Source organism: Centrocercus urophasianus, unplaced genomic scaffold (genome assembly GCF_019232065.1).
Source record: "Centrocercus urophasianus isolate 14NV4802_14NV808 unplaced genomic scaffold, USGS_Curo_1.0 seq_73, whole genome shotgun sequence".
Taxonomy (NCBI): domain Eukaryota; kingdom Metazoa; phylum Chordata; class Aves; order Galliformes; family Phasianidae; genus Centrocercus; species Centrocercus urophasianus.
The window spans coordinates 6,447,709-6,465,518 of record NW_024885344.1 but is presented as its reverse complement, the minus strand read 5'-3'; the positions used below and the strand labels follow the sequence as shown (position 1 = coordinate 6,465,518).

The following is a 17,810-nucleotide window of genomic DNA, read 5'->3' as shown; positions in this document are numbered from 1 at the left end:
AAGTGGAAACCCATTTTGGCGTATGCATCCCAGAGTCCCCCTGTAGCACATGAGAAAAATTGGCTTTCCTGTAGCTGCACAAAGTAACGTGTGGGTTTCCTCTGTTAGGAACATCCCTGGAACGGGAACATCTAGTGCTCCATTGTGTTACTTTTGCTAATATATGAGTATACAGAATACGCCATACCATTGTTTTGTGAATACCAGATCAGGTCTCCAGCCAGACTGAGAACATAACTTTCAAATGCAGCTTTTCAGCTTACATATTACTGGCTTCTCTGTGAAATTGTATGGTGTTAAAGTGAGGTTTTTGCTTTAGCAAAAGCCACTTTCATTTAGCTTTATCTAGCTGTCCTGTTCATGTCCTTCACTAAGATTCGGGAGTGAAAAGGATATTCTTCCAAACAAAACAAAACAAAAAGATGATATATTGTAATAGCATCACCATTAGAAACAGCGTAAGTACCTTTAAATTTCAAAGGACTTCATATTCCTTCATAAGTAGCTGGAGCCAGAAATCACTTACTTTCTAGAAGACCACATTTTCTTAAAATGAAGTAATTGTAACGTGCTAATGTTACAAGCATTGGTCTCAGGCTTCACTGCAGAATTATGCTGGAGAAAGATCTGGGCTATGAAGGAATTGGTTTAAATTGGAACACTTAGGAACAGTCTTCAGCATAGTCAAGAAGATTAACATTGCCTAACAGAATCTTCATGTTGCAAAACCCAACATTTTTCAGAAGTATCAGCAACATTCACATTTAGAAATCTGGCAGAAAACAAAAGTTTCTTTATTTTTATGCTACAACTGATTATTACACGAAAGGCTTTAAAAATTCAAAACAGAATGACCTGTAGATAGTGCTGTTCAGAATCATGCAGGTGTTCTGACTCCAATCAAACCTCAACCAGTGCCCATGAGGACTACGTATTGAACAGTGAACTGGAAATGAATTTATACCGCTTTGCTACATGAAGTCGCTCAAACAATTTCATACTGTCCTCTGACAACAGTGGGTAAAAAGATAAACAACTTAGTTCTCTAATAAAAAAAGGAAGCAACGTGCCATTGTTTTTATCATATCATCAGCAGATAGTTGCTTCCTAGTCTTGGCTTTGGCAACAAATGACATTACATACGTACTTCACGAACAAGGTACGCAGGGTTCTTCCATGGCATCCTCCTACCTGTTTTCATTTCAGTCTGAGCTAGTCCTGCTGCAGCTACTGAGCACTGGAGCCGGGAACTGATATGGTAGCCAAAGAACACCATACTAAACCAGCATGACATACTTGCATTTTACCAATTGTTATTTCTACCCCAGTAAGACAAACACAGCCTTACCCTGGTCAACCACCCAATGATCTCCTTGGCTACTCCCATCTTCTAACAGCATTTGAAATGCCCACGTTGTAGCACCGAACAGTTTTGTGTTTCATTTTTTCTGAGGCAAGGCTCGTAGGCCTTCTCACAAACACAGAGCTTACTCTCCATCTCAGTGCCAGTTTGCTAGCTTTTGTACAGTCTGATCTGAAAATAAAAACACCTCAACAAATTATGACATAAGTAAAATCTCCATATGTATTACATCAGTTACAGTTATGCAATGGCCAAATATTAGTAAATTCATAGCTAGTATTAAATTAAAACTCTGGAAAAAACAGCAACAAACAGTTCCATGGCACGTACCATTCTTACCATGGGGATAATGCTTACCCTTTGTCCAGAGGGACAGTGGGAACAAGTATAAATATAGAAACTGTCTTCAAACCGCAAATCTAAGCCTATGTTAATGTTCTAAACTGTCACCGACTTTCACTAAAATTATTCAGATCCAAACATAAGCAATGATTTAGGACATCAATTTAAAACATAATGCTGGTGACCCTGTACCAGTCAGGCTGGATTGGTTTCTGTCCACAAAGCAAATTACAGAGTGGAATATTTTATCGCTGGTCTCACAAGAGTAGTATGTAAATATATATATATATTAAAAACATACATACACATTTCCCCAGATTCAACTGTAGCTGAATATTCCTTTCCTATTTTTCAATGATTTTGAAAACAAATTATATACCAAGCCCTTTCTGTTTGATTGCTTTGCTTTGTTTCTCCAGCCTGAATGAGTCTACAGATATTTTCTTAGTTATACAAGGCCAATGTTTCACTTTGCAAACATTGAAGATGAAGGAACACTTGAAGCTTCAGCACCAGAAGGAAAACAAGGAAGAGTGCAGAGGGTAGCTCCATTTGGAAGCATGGAGCTTTAACAATTATTGTTCCGTTTTGTTACAAGTAGTTCATAAAGCCTTTTATTCTAAGTCCTACTGTTACTGACAACCAAAGTGATTCTTACGTGGGATTACACCTTCAACAACCTAGAGCTGATACAGTTTGTAATCTTGGAGAACACCAACGCAAACCAGTTCCCCATAAGCACTGGAGAGATCAGAATACTTGGAATCTCTTGCAAAATGTCACCTCAGTTCGCACAAACCTTTGCCTTCCTCCTTAGAAAAAGGAGTCTACTACACTTGGAGTTTGTTCCCGTGACTCTTTTTTTTGCCGGAGTGCTGATTTCTTGACTTCAGGTTTTCTTTGTTTGTTAGACTGTATTGAGGGTAGGAAGGGAAGAGGAGCACCGTAATATTAACAGATTAGATACCACTGATTGCCATGACACTGATGATTGTTCCCAGTCTCTCCTTCCTCTCCTCATTTTGCTGCTTTTTTCTTTTTTCCAGAAGTGTTGTCTAAAGAGCTGTGAAAGTCCATTCTTTTGAGAGAACAACATTGATGATTTCCTGTAAGTCTTTGCTTCCATAGGAAGCAGATAGCTGGCAGATTTGCAAGGGAATGCTAAATCAACTATGGAAGTTCTGCACTGTTGTCTGTTTCTGAGAAAGACGTAGAAGTTCTTCTCTAATTGCTTTTATAAGAGAGGCTGAAGAGTGACCTGGTTGGAGGTCCTCAGTGGAACTGGTGGTGTAGCAAAGGCCCTGGCCCTGAAGGTTGTTGTGTGGGAGCTGAGCAGGGGGTGCCGAAGGTTGCCTGGCTGAAGTCCTCGGCATCTGGAATACTGGTGAGGAGGAATATTCTTGGTGTCCATGCATATGCATCTGGAAAAAGGTAGAAATTGTTATTGTACTTTCTGAACAAATACGTTAATCCCAGAAAAGACAAGAAAGCAAAAAGGCAGAGAACAAAGGGAAAGCTGCATGGAGATGCTTCTAACTGCTGCCACTGTTCTTTCATTGTATGAATGAGTGATTCCTCTTATGGAGAGCAAAACAAGAAGCACATACAAAATTGCTGGACTGCCTCAAGTTCAGGGATTTTTAAAATCCCTTTGAACATCCATTAAAAAGTCTGACCCCTTATATGTTGGTTATGTTTAGAAATTGAAATGGAAGGAGGTGGGAACTAAAAATACAACTGGAAGTCAGTGGAACTGGCTTTCCAGTAAGGCCCTTTCCATCAGCTTCCCAAAAGACAACAGGCAACTGCCTTCTGGGTTGTCATTTCTTCATACTATCTATGAAACAGAGATGCTACTGTTTTCACCTTCCCTATTCTATCTTGGCCTGCCTGTTCAGACAGTCCACTCATGAGGACCGTGTAACTGATCTATGCCTGGGAAAAGAGCCAACAGGTGAAGCAGCAGAAGAAAAAAAGTGATTCAAATCAGAAATAATGGATTTTTCCATATTCAGAATCTGTTTTGGGTAACTGAGAACCACCATCTCAGTTTAGGGACTATCACTGTTTAAGGGCAGAAAGGAGCTAATTCTGCCTTTGTTCAGTAACAAATATTCTCTAATGAAACGAGAGAAACACGTCACAAGCCTGAGTTTATGGGCTTGTGTATCAAGAAAAAAAGTCTGCTTACACTAAAACGAAGCATGAATTTGCAGTACACTGGTAATTTCAAATTCCCAATATGGACAAAAAACAGGTATATTTTGAAAATTTAAATTCCAGTTGGCATCCCTAAAGGAAGCATTTCTTCTCGCCTCTTGTATCTGTGAGAGGCAGACAGAAGAAAACACTGGACACCAAGGACTTGAGGCTGCTTGAACACACCGTACTGAACCTACAGCTCAGAACACAGCAGCACAATCCCTTTCCAACAAGGAACAACCAGCTGCAGCAAGCTCAGATCAGAGTTATCTCAATTTAGCGAGCAGTAACCTCTGCAGATAAGCCTCAAGTAGAAGCAGAGAGAGCAAATTGGTGAGGGAAGAAAAGACAGTGAGGTCAGCAAGAAAAGGATTTGGGACAGAGGGGGAAGGGAACATAGAGATTACAAAGCAGAGCCTGGGAAGGATATGGGGGGACTAGAATTACTGCAGCAGCAGTGTGCAGGGAACTGAAAAATGCATGGGAGAATGCTGCCTAACATCTCTCACAACATAAATGAATAAAATCTGAGTCGTTTGGTATAGAACTGAACAAGTAATAGATTCTGACTCTCTTGCATAGTTCATGCAGCACTGATCACTTGCACAGTTAATTTGAGAAGAAGGTTTAAGAAGAGGAAAAGAAGCTTTAATGGAAGAATGACAGGCAAAGAAGATTTTCCCAGTAACATCCTGTCTTCTTTCAAAGGGGAGGAGATTTTAGTATTAGAAAGGAATGAATGGGCCTCTTGATTGTTCACAATTACTGCATTTGGCAGTGAAACCTGAAACTAATTCGTATGTGCGGCCTACTGTTATCAAACCTGACAAGTGCTCCGTGGGTTTATAGAAAAGTGATGAAATCAAAGAAACGTTAAAAACAAACATTCCTTGACACATGAGTCTTAGTATCAAACTACTGTCTGTCAGGTGACTGTCACATTAAAATACACTACATGGTTCAGCTCCTGTCTCATTCGGTATGGAGTTAGCACAGTAAGCACTTAGGGGAAGTTAGTAAGAGTATCTGCTGACCACGGTGGCTGCTTTTTAACATTAAGGCTATAAAAATTTTGTTAAATAACTCCCAAAAACAAAAGAGTGGATTCTTGCAAACTTAACATCTACCAGACTACAACAGCAAAACAAGGATTGGAAGGCTAGAGGAATTTTTCTTTTTTACATTTCTTTATGAATAGAAATATATGACAACATCTAGTTTTGTACAGCATCTATAAATTGTAGTTTTATATTATACTTCCATGCAATTAAGAGTAGAAGAAAAATAACTGATAATAATAATATTAAGTCGTCTTTTTTGGTTAACTTATTCAGAAATGAAGACTTACGAGACTGTGCATTTGTTCATCCCCACACAGAAACAGTTGAACTCTGTGGCTAATTTAATTGAATCTGATGTAGGGATGTATACACACATGCACACAGATACATGTATATATGTATAAACATACATATATTGCAACTTTTACAAAATCAGGTAGTCAGTTAAACATGACCAGATTTGTTGTATCACCAAAACTGCGTGGCAGAAAGGACAGGTTAGGATGTGGTCATCCAGACAGCATGCATCTCATGGGGGGATAGCAGGGAACGTAAGAGACAACTGAAAGCATGATGAGACAGTTTAGAGATGTAACGGTGGGCAGCTGGGGTACAAAAATAGAGCAGGAAGATATGTGTGACTTGGAGGAACAGCTGAAACCTGGAGAAGATGTGGAGATTCTATCTGTCTATAGGATTATAGACAGATAGAAAGCGATGCCAGGCAGTGGCAGGGAGGTAGAGATATGCAATACAGCACACAAATCTGTAAGAAACCAGGCTTCATTATTTCTGCTGCTCAGCTTGACCAACTGATCTATATTGTATTTTCTGTTAGCAAAGGAAATGCTGTAATTATCCTTTCAGACGGAGAATAATGGTGAACTGATGGTAACCGGCATGTTGATTCTAGGGCAGGAGACACAAATGAAAGATTATGTTCCAACAGAAAAATCAAGTATAGATTGTAGGAATAACAGGTAAGGGAGGGTACTGTGAGGAGAAAGGCCATTGCAAGAACACAAGTTAGATCTCTCTCAAGTTTACAGGCAGAGAAGAACGCTCCAGATCTAATCTCCCTAAACGCAGAGGTTAGTTTTAGAAACTTGCTGAGAATGAGGGAACAGAAAGGCTGTTTGCTAAGAATGAGTTGAATACTGCATCATAAGGAATGTGACCATCATTGATTAAGTCCTTCCCTCCAGAAAGAGGAGTAACAAGCTTAGAGCTCTGTCCTAGTGAAGGAAACCATGCTCAGAAGATAATTATCTAGTATGGAAACCCACAAGTTAAGAGCTTATATAGCAAACAGTGCAGGCACTAGGTGAGCTTTGCTTTAGAATTTACTGATACTGCATTACATTTAGGTACAGTCACGATCTCCTTCTTTTGCCTTAAAAAACAAACAAAAGAAAACAGAAAAAGACACAATGCAGTAATGAACTTCAGCAGTCAGCAAACAGAAATTTTCGTCAAAGCCAAGCAATGGTTTAAGCTCATATTGATTAAAAGAATGTGAACTTGGATTTAGGTGAGAGGTACCCATCTGAAAAGGTAACAGAACCAGTTCACATTGTATTGAGCCTCTACTCTTTTAAAGTATTACAGGCATTGAATGTCAAAATCAATTGTTTGCGTAACATCTCAGAAAATGGAGCCCTGAGTGAATTTTCATAATATGTTAGCAATTTAGCTAATAAAATATTAAGAAAGTAATGACTGAATATGCCTTCAGGGATGAAAGTCCACAGATCTAAAAAAAAAAAAAAAAAAAAAAAAAAAAAGTAATTTTCAGAAATGAAAGACAAATGATATGAAAGGGCAATGAATGGTAACCTAGAGATGCCTCTGAAAATGGTAAAGAAAAGACACTAAGACCTCTCATGCGAGTGCTTTTCTAGATATAAATGGAAATGAGAACATTCACAAATTCAAATACCACAGCTTGAAGCACACATAGCAAGTTAAATTAGGGAAATACATTACTTGGCTTTGACAGTTAATGGTTTTGAACAGTAACAGTAGAGTTTATCTCTAGCGTGCCCAGTTCTTGAAAGCCTTATTCTGCTTCTCTCAACTTCAGCTGGAGATGCAGGAGCTCTGTTTCATCAAAATCTAAAGAGGAGGTCCATACTGTTGCAATGTCATTCTGTAAAGCCATTTTGAAATCATGAAGCACTCCAAAGCAACTACAAAACTTCACTCTTGTAGAGTGAACACACAACGGCCTAAATATGCGAAAGAAGATCTTTCCTCCCTCATTCAAGGAAGAAACTGGAGAAATGATAGTTATGACAAGAGAAAAAAGAAGGGGCAAAAAGCTGTTGCTCTCAAGATCACTAGAGCAAAGCTGTCACAGGTCAGCTTGCTTCAAAATGCAAGTCCATCAATCACTGGTGGCAGGCAACTGGATCTTTCCTAGGCAAAGAAGTATCTTCAACCTCACCACACATCAGGCTGAATCAGAAACATCAACCTCCAGAAGCAGCATAGCCAAGAACATGAAGTAATGATGGCTGCCTTGGTAATACTGATTAATGAATGCGTATGATTTTACTACATCCCGTTGACTGAGAAAGGAAAATAATTTGTCTAAGAGCACCTGCACTGCCACGTGCAAGTATATACTTTATCTTGTGGCCCCAACTCTTGCTGTCTGTTGTGCACTGATACAGAAGACAAAAGAACTATACCAATACAAAGTAGAAGGGTAGTCTGGGACAATGTAATTCAATGTTTTCTACTTACAATGATCACAAAATACAGAGGCATATTTCAAAGAAGGAAATGGAAAGCAGTATCCACCTCTGCTGGTGCTCAGAAGCAGAACTGGGTGAACTGCAATTAATGAATGAAGGCCTCGAGTGAGAAAAAAAAAGGTTAGATAAGGTGGGAGAAAGCAATCAGAGAGAAGCGAAGGTGAAAGAACGGCAAGCAAAAGTCAGAAGAACTAACAAAGGTTCGAAGAGCAAAGCAAAGAATGTCAGAGAAGCAACTCAAAGTATTCCAAGGGAAAAAAGTTCCAAACAGTAAAGCAGGAAAAAAAATACCCGAACATATCACTACTTTGGAAACTATGCAAATGTGTAACACAGTACTCACTGCATCTCGCCTAGCATATTCATCCTCTCCACGGTACTGGGGCCACCCTGGCCCCCCCCGGCTGGCCATGCCCTGCTCTGCCTGAGGGGATCTCCACTTGTTGACCTCCGATCCTGCTAGCAATTCCCACCTGAGTGAGGTGCTGTATCTGAGAACCTTAAAAGCAAATATTGTTTTTTTTCATCTTTATACACAGTCAAGTTTGTAGGGCAGACAAATGACAACATAAAACCTTGTTGGAAGCAGAGACAAGAAGAAAGTGGAGCTCTGTTTCTGTGTAATTTAAAAAAAAATCAGCAGAAAGAAGGCTGTGAGTGTAGAACAAAGAAGGAAAAGTTATGTGCATTTGGTGCAGTTCATCTGAGTGTAGTGTTTTCTATTGTCACTGCACTGAAGGAAGAGATTCAGATACATGCATCTCAGATGCACACTGCACATCATTCCAAAAACATGCCAGCCCTTTTTAACTAGCACTTACCGAAAACCCTGGCAATGCTTTAATGTAAATTACTTAGCAGCAAAGACAAGATATTTGCTGCTGTGGTACACCTTATTTACCTCACCCTGCTACATCTTGGCTCTCTAGATTGCTTTCTGTCCCATCTCTCACAAGAATTCAATACATGACCATATAAGAGTATAGTTATTTCAGTTTTCCTTCATGGTTAAATATTAAACGATGCTGTCGCTGGCTAACGAGAAGGTCAGAACATACTGTATCTCCTTCCAGGCTGAAAGCTAACCCCTTCCTTTCTAACTTCCCTCCACTCTCTACTGCTTTCAAACATATCCAAGGATAGCTATTGTCATTAATTTTAAGACATGTGCAACAACATGCCAGCTTTCCTTTTTCCTGAATTTCCTCCCACAAGGAAACAACATTTATTTTAAGAATATATTGGAAATTAGACACATCTAATAAACCCAATGATAAATAATAGATAACTGTGCACATGTGCATGCACAAGTACAAAAATGGGAGGAAAAGACAAAAACCAGTCTGATTTATGTGTTGTAAAATTCCTTCATCTTTTCCCTCAGTAAACAACCAATCTTTAAGAAGCAAGATAGCTACTTATACTTATGCTGAAAAACAGTTAATAATCATCTGAATCCAGCCCCAACTTTGCAGAAGATGCATGAGAATAGTGTGAATCAGAGAATAAAATAATCATAGAACTGTAATAGTCATGCATTTAACAGAGGAGAACAGATATCAAAAATAGGACTCAGAAGTATACGACTATTTTTAGTCTTTTTCAACTCCCCAGGAAGAAAACATTTGTCTGGAAGAAAATTAACTGTGGCATTTGCATAAGAATAGAATATTTTATTTTTAGAAGCAGTGTTTGCTGCTTAATTGCCATGTGATGTTAGAATTTTATTCATGATAGAGCTGATGAGCACTACAGAAATTATATCATTACCAAGTCAGCAAGAGATAGTATCTTCAGAAACTAAAAGATCTTGCTTTTATACATATATTTCTAGGAAGAGAAATGCAAAATAAAGATGCAGAAAAACATTCATTCACCGTTTTTATTTAGTAGGCTATTTGGGATGCATCAATTATCTCATTTAGCAAAAACAGCAGAGTGGTCTGCAGTGGAAAGTCAACATGCACCATACACTAAGAATTTTCCATTCTTAGAGAACAGGTTTGTTGTTGTTGTTGTTGTTTTTAAATACACTGTGTGATAACCATTGCTTGCAAGACACTAAAAAAAAGTGGCAAAGTACTGCCTTTTTCAGCAAGGCCACGTGAATGCAGAGTTAACCTCTCCATCGGACTGCTTTTTTTAGCACTGAAAACGAGGGCCACATTTAAAGTATAGCAGCTGAAGAACAACGATGCCTTAATAGTGATCTCAGTTTAAGAAGAGATAAAAAAAGGGACCTGTTATTTATTGCGTGTTCAACTCAAGAAGTGTACCTGCAGTGCTTCCAACTGGTCGCGGTCGTGCCACCGACGGCATTTCCTCTGAGTATATCCCTCTGGAGGAATACTGAACCTCAGGCGGCTGCTGGTCTGGGTGCATTAACTCTGCAGGTTGAAGAAAACCTGGCCCAAAGTTCTGCCTGTGGAACAGTGAGGACTCAGGATTACAATAAGAAAACTGCCTAATTAATATCACTACACCTCCTCCAATGTCTCCTTACGATGTCTTCGAACTATGTTTTTATCTTAAACATACAAAAAAAGTCTGAGGAGTACATTCATCCCCCATGTTCTACACTGCAGATAGAAATGAGCTAGAAACTCTACCAAGAACTTCATGCAAACATTTTTACAAGCCACAGCTTCTTCAATGCAGAGGAGAAATCCTGCAGATCTTGTTTTTCCCTTGGGAAAAAAATCTTCAGGGAAAAGAACAAAACAGATTTCATGCAGAAAGTAGTGACGGAGCTGCTTACTGTAGCAATGCATCTAACTCTCACTCAAGAGTTGCCAGGCTCACAGTTTAGTTCTAAGTCAAACCACTCATTCTGCATGACAAGTGTATTTCATAAACTGTTATGATTTCTTCTGATCACTCGCCAGGAAATTTTCAAAAGCTTGCTCCTTAAGATTTATCAAACTACAGAAAACTGTCATTGGCACATATGAAGAGAGATGCAATATATCCTAAAACTAATGTTTCCTATAATTCAGGCAGGTGGTTGTAGTCAATGTTAACAACAGAAACCGCTGTTGAACTTTCCTCATTACTCGTAATGGAACTGGTAAAAGAAATGTAGAATGGGAATAGAGATGGAGAGGGAAATGCTGCTTTCCTTATGCTTCCTATGAGCACATCTTTACCCTGACACGGTGTGGTTATATTTTAAAGAATGATGGCAACTGAGTTTTCAAGAATTATCAGAATTATCCTTGAAATATGGTGGACATGTGAGTACCTAAACTGTAGGAGCTTAGGTTATTAGGCTAACCTTTCCTAGATTCCAGGTATGATTAAAGAAAAGAGACATGCTCCTCAACAAGTATTACAGGCACTCAAGGCAAAAGGTTAGGCTCACTGAATCATTTTCTGCAGGAGGCTGTCTCTCACAGGTAATTATGAAGAAAGAAAGAGATGAACATCGTAAGTCAGGCACCTGAGGTTATACAAAATGAAGATGGGATTAATTTTATATTCCCTTTTACCACAGATGCACCTAAACTCTTCATGACAGCTGACTGCCACCTATCACCTATCCCATCTTTCAACACCTCCTTTTACATCCTTTCTTTTTTCTTTTTTCTTTTTTTTTCTCTTACAGTGAAATTCCATGTCTGAATCTAATTCAATCTTTTCTTCATTTGCACTCTATTTGGAAAGCTGACCACCTTTGTATGATGAGCAAATAACAAAGAAAGCCAGGATAATAATAGAGTGAAATAAAACCAAATAAGAACCTAGTAAGGCCAGAACAAGTAGTTGTAAAATAAAGTACCAGCTACTTGACATATGGTATTTACATGAAGGATGTGTAAGGGGTTCAAACTGCAGCAGTCCCATTGTGGAAGTGTCAGAATTTCTGCAGCTCCCTTGCATACATTCCCAACAGCCCACTCAGTGGATTGAGAAGGAACAATTTTCAGTCAGGTTTACAAGCTCATTAAAATAAATGCCTGAATGGGTAGGTAATGTTTAACAGTGTCACTTCTGTTATTTTAGTTGCTCTAAACAGTAAGGATGCAATCATTCAACTACAGTGCAGAGTTGAGTCTTAACAGACTTACAATTTTTTGATGCTGTCTTTTAAAAATAGTCTTCTCAACATTACTGAGAATGTATTATTTTTCTGTCATTTTTTCTGAAAGGCCAGGAAGTATTTCCTTATTGCTGATGGGTTTGTAATTGAAAGGTGCAAGTTTAATAACCCACCACTTCTCTTTCCAATTTTCTTTTTAGCAGATAGATATAACTACTCTTTAATATTAACCAGAGGTCAACAAAAGTATACAAAACAGGACAATCTGTATCACTCAGGCTTGCCAGTGCTACTTCCTATTTCCAGACTGTGATCCAGCAGTAGCTTAGCACATGCAAAAGATGATTCAGCCTCAAGCTGTTTAATTAGCTGTGGAGCGACTGTCCCCCAGATCAATTTTAAACCAGTGAGACACTATGGCTAGCTATCTCTGTGGCGTTATGCAACATTCATTTTTTGGTAAAAGTTGTTGATTGTGCTGCTATGTTTGTACAGCTGTTATGTATCCTGGGTTATTCACATACAATTTTTTTTTAATCCAAGTTGGTTCCAGCCCATTAAAGATGATGACTGCATTTGTATGGAGAAGGGAACAGTAGATTACCCAACTATTCTATGCAGAATATTTAAGCCAATGGACTATTTCACTGATACGTGCCATCTAACCATACTGACTGCAGATCCATTTTTCTTCCTCCGATTAGTGTGCTGCTTCTATCAATTTATTTACAATGATCTTCTAAATATGAGCATAAGCCCCATTCCAAAATCATGAAGTCTTTTCTTGTCTTTCACCGACCCAGCTTTAAGAAATCTTTTTATGGGAATCCAGAGTGCCAATATCAAGGGCTGATAAACTTTTGAACAAAAAATATACTGCAAAGGTGCTATCTGTAACATGGGTTACAGCACTTTCATGATTAATTTATCATATTTTCTCTGAACCTGTAACAGGAAAACAAAGAGATAATTCCCAGTAACTGAAATAGTCAGCTCTGACCAAGAACTGAGAAAATGTGCTTGCAGACTACTCCTTTTCTAGTAGGCCCTTCCAAAATAGGGTTGCAGAACAAAGGATAAAGGAATGTTCTTAATATCCATTCTGTAGCTGAAGAATCATCAAATTTTCAAGGCAGTAAAGACGAGGTGGAATTTTATGAATGACATGGATACCAGTGGTGCTTCAGAGCATATGATGAGATGTAATGAGAGAGCAGCAGAAAGATGCCTTTTTCGCCAGTTTGGTTACTATAGCATAGACAGTCTGTGACAAATGTGACCCCAGTACACACTGTGACTCAAGAGTCTAACTTCATGTGTGTTGTTAGCACAAAGACACCAAACAGCAATCACTGGGACAACTGCTTCTTCTCTTTACGTCGTTCTCCCAAAGGAAGTTCAGAAGATGGAATATTTGTTTCTCATTGATTATATAGCAATAGGCCTGCAAAGCATGCTTTCACTATGAGGGTCCCAACGCTCTGAAACTTGTTCTCAACTTGGTTAGAAATAGAATGAATCTGTTAGTCACCTGCAAGCTTTCCTGAGTGTGTGCTATCCCGAGGTAGCCTCAGGATAAGTAAGATGAAAGCAAGAGTACTGGGAGATATACATGCATCTGAGTAACTCAGGCTCTCTGAAACCTGAAACTCAGTGGTTTACTCAGTATTTGAAACGATATCTCCACAGCCAAAGGGCTAGAAACACATTTCTTTTTCAATGGGGACTTGGATTCCACACAGTATACATATGTCATTCACGTCACATAAAGAAATTACACAGGCTGGATCTGGATTCCTGTTACTTTTCATTTATAACATACTTTGCATAATAATATAACTGTGCCAGTAAGAACTCTGGAGGAGGAAATGCAAAGAAAATAGTATATGATAATTCCATCATTGAAACGCTACCTTGGTAGGAGACCTGGTGCTGCTGGCGGAGTCATTCCGAATTCCACGTATCTCTGTTGGATGAAAGAAACCAAATGAATTAAAATGTATACCCCGGGAAGTCCACTGCCAGACTTTCAAGCGATGAATTGCAGAGATCACTAGGCCTATGTATGTGATTGGACTGCAAGCTTGACAGTTTGGTTCTACAAACCCAGTGTCACAAGGTCAGAGAAGCACTGTTACAGTGGGACAGCAGAGTCTTTTGTCTGATCAGGGTCTACAAGTAACTTAAAAACCTTTCAAAAACACTCTTTGCACTCACAGATCAAGCACTGCTCCAATGTCTATTTAGCTTAAAACTTTCAGCAAATTAAACTTTTCATTTGCAAATTTCTTTAAATCTCCAATCATCATCAGACTGCAACAGAGATACCACAGGGATTGGACTCAGGAGTCCAGTGGGGTTTAGAAATCTCAACTGAATTGTTATGGAACTTGAAACAAGCTAAAATTTTATCCAGTGTCTCAGTGTCCCATGAAATCCAAAAAACTTCACACAGAAATACTGCTTTTCTACTCCTCACTTTATGAAAGCATTTGGATGCTCTTCTGGAAAATATAACTTAAAACCAATCCAATCCTTTTTCACTGACAAACTATACTAGTACCTATACTAAAAAAAAAAAAAAAAAACAAACAGATCAAAAGGTGATCTTTTTCAGATCATAACTGAGAAGGAACACAGAAGTTATTCTAAAAGAGAACTTTCACTCTAAAAGACAACTATTTTGTGGTTGGGATTGGAAAAGGGGAAAAAAAATCCAAACGGCTTCAAAAATAAGTTCACCATATTGTGAAGGTCATTTCTGAGCTCTCCTGTTCAAGAAACTATTTCATATTTGTGCAAAGTCCTTTCAGAAAGGGCGTAACAGCAGCGATTGTGACTCAACTGGTGCTAACCACCTGTCCAGAAAAGCCTTACACATGACATGACTCACATCGAAAGCATTTTCTACTGCCTGAGTTGGACCATAAGGTGATCCCCATTGGGTGCATGCAGTTCCCCTCCCTGCCCATGCAGGCCTGCTGTTTACCGGCTGTCCTGCAGAGACCCCGGGTGGTGTGACAGCTGTGGAGCTGGCTGCTTGGCTGCTGGGGGCCACCAGGGCAAAAGCATCATCCAGGAGCGAATGCATGGTCTGCCGAGCCTCTTCTATGGATGGCTGTGGTGGGACGTACTGGGAGACTGGGTGGGACGGCAGGCCGGGGAACTTCCCCAGATCTGCTGAAGATGACGTCTGAGGTTCAGGAGGCAAATCTGGATCAGACTGGAGAAAACATAAAGAAGGTAAGGGGCAGCCAGCCAGAAGATCAAGCAACCAGCTCCCAATCAGAAGTGAGCAATGTTCCCCTGCCAGACCCAGAATGAGATGAAATAAACCCAAGTACCAGCGCTAGACAAACCCTGTCCCTTACCCTCCCTGCTTACACACGCACAGACATGACACCAGCTGCACAAATGCTTCATTCAGTGTGATCTGAAATGCCCTGATTGGCAATATGGCAGTAGTGCTTGGCACAGCAGTTCCTCAGGTATAACAAATCACAGTTTGCAAGCACACATGTGAAGTCGTGCTGTGAGCATTTTTTCCACTCAGACAAGACTGTCCACATCTCTGAATCCTCCGCAGTTTTTCAGGTCCAAGAAATTAGCTTACAATTGATCACATCAATAGTAATATTAAGCAATTATTACCCTCCAGGAAAGCATGCAAAGGGAATTGCTAAGAAGTTAAGGGGTTAGCTGCATGGAACTTGGGTGCATCACCTGAATGGGATTTACGTAAGTGCTTCATTGCAGTAATACCTCAGGCATGCATTGCAATTACTACCTGGGATCTTACCACGTGGGTCTATTGTTTATCAGTAACAGGAAATTAAACATTTGCAGCAGCAGACTTACTATTTAAGCTCATTCTTGCCACTGTACGCAGACTGCAAAATAGAGATGCAATCACAGAGATGCAAAAGCCTCAACTTCATCAGGAACTTAGCATTCTGAGTACTGTCTCGCTACAGATGTCAAAGGGGCTGAACTCACTGTGTGACAAGTCTTAATTCAGATGATAATTCATTCTGCTGCAGCATGACATTAAAATCACCACATTCTTGTTTGAATGCAGAGGGGGACCACAGAATTCAGCATTACAGCCACTTGACTGCATTTGCAGCTAATGGTGAAGTTCTTGAAGTTATTAAATCATCTTTCAAGATAAACACCGTCCAGAGCTTTTTAATATTGGCATTACGCTTAGTAAAGTCTCCTTTGAAATGGGTAAAAATGCCTAAATACAGTTTCTGACATGGATATGACTGAACAGAAGTGTTTCTTAAACAGGAAAACCTAAAATTAGTTGTTGAGACACTGTACCGGAATTATTTTAAGTAACTGTGGTATAAAGTCATACTAGTCTTTCATTAATAATTAATTCACAGATTTTAAAGATGATAAAATTTCTCATGAAAAGAACAAAATCTTTCACTCTGGGAGAGCAAAGGATTTATTTTGCTATAATATATGAATACATACATGCAGCAAACTGGACTAGAGCAAAGCTATGTTCAACGCACTGTGGAATGTGCCAAGCACACTTTCATGTGCATAATACAGTGGCATTAATGAAAACATAGTTTTAGTTCTTGGCTTCTTCTAGGAATAGCTGGCAGAATTTCATGGCTTCATACTGACAAATTGCCAATGAAGTGTTTGTTTCGCTTGGATTTACATGTTAATTACATATGCCTGAAACTAGCCGCACAGATCACAATTAGAAAGAATCAATCCTTCCCACGTCACAACTGCCATTACAGCCATCAGAACCCTCCTGTCATTCAAGACATACATACAATATACGCAGAGTTATTGACTCCTGGAGGTCGCTTGTACGTCCCATCACTATCAGTTGTGATCAACCTGTCTTTTTCCGCATCGATAGGACTACCGTTTATCTGATGTCGCCGGCGCTGCTTTGGAGAACGTTTTGCGCGAGAGCTGAATACAAAGAAAACAAAAAGGCAGAGAGAGAGAAAAAAATAACAAAAAAACCACAAGACAAAGGTAATCACATTTCTTTTTGTAGTTTCTTTTCACCCCATTCAAGTTTGAGCTTCTCTGCCCATTCCATCCTAGTAATCCTTGTCTCGGCTCTTTTCCTTCTCCCAGCTTTACATCCCAGTCCCACTAGTCAGTCCCAAACCCCTCTCCTCAAGTTTCTCCTAACAACACTATCACTGCTATAGCAACAGCTGCCCAAACTGTCTCCCTCCTCACCCAAACTTTCTGCAGTGTCACCATCTTTCTACAACCATCTTCCAAGCCTCCTCTACCACCTTTCCACACCTCCCAGCCCAATATCTGACACATTTTCAGTAGCAGAACAGACCACACCAGCAATGAGGCCTTGTGCTTGGTTAGTATGTTGTGTTTAATTGTACCATTGTAAACCAGCTGAAGAACACGGGCTGGAGAAAAGCACCTTTCCTTCAATGTGGAAGCAGTAGCAGGTAACAGCCCTCTAGAAATAGTACTTCAGTATTCTTAAGCCTTAGACAGAGCCCAGAGAAAACCTTCTCTGGAAATACAGGCCCGGGAAGGTGGATTTGTGACACTGGCAAATATGCCCCTTTTTATAGAAGGAATATTTAAAAGGTTATCTCTGCTTGTGAGTTTGTCCTTAAAATTCAGAATCTTCATGTTCTTTAACTTGTTCAAGGCTTTCCATATTTTTGATCTTTTTACAGTCATTATAAAAATGCTACTTCTTGCAGTCCACATTTTCCCTGTTTCTTTGTTAGTACTTATGTTGTAATTTTGATCTCTTTACACCACACAAGAATTAGGTAAATCAATGGCAGAGCAAACGCTAAAATGTTTTAAGACAGTTTTCATACATTCGTGTTTTTTTTTTTTTTTGAGAATTCACCCATGAAAACTTGTAGAAGAACACATTTGAAAACAAAATAAACTGACATACATTGAAACAAATAAAAATGTTTAGAACAATCCCAACCCTTTTGTCTAACCAACTCAAAGTCAACTAAGGAAACAAAATGACTCTAAGCTCTGAAAGTTCAGAAGTAAAAGTCTGA

General features: G+C 39.3%; 1 protein-coding gene across 1 annotated transcript in view; it reads right to left on the bottom strand.

The window, feature by feature from the left end:
• Positions 1 to 773: 773 nt before the first annotated feature.
• Positions 774 to 17,810, bottom strand: part of KIAA1549 (KIAA1549 ortholog) — a 72,373-nt gene continuing 55,336 nt past the window's right edge. Inside the window, 7 exon segments of the mRNA XM_042837918.1 lie at positions 774 to 3,126; positions 8,071 to 8,142; positions 8,144 to 8,226; positions 10,004 to 10,149; positions 13,680 to 13,732; positions 14,756 to 14,989; positions 16,569 to 16,713. Of these exon segments, the coding sequence (XP_042693852.1) occupies positions 2,872 to 3,126; positions 8,071 to 8,142; positions 8,144 to 8,226; positions 10,004 to 10,149; positions 13,680 to 13,732; positions 14,756 to 14,989; positions 16,569 to 16,713 (988 nt within the window). The 3' untranslated portion in view covers positions 774 to 2,871.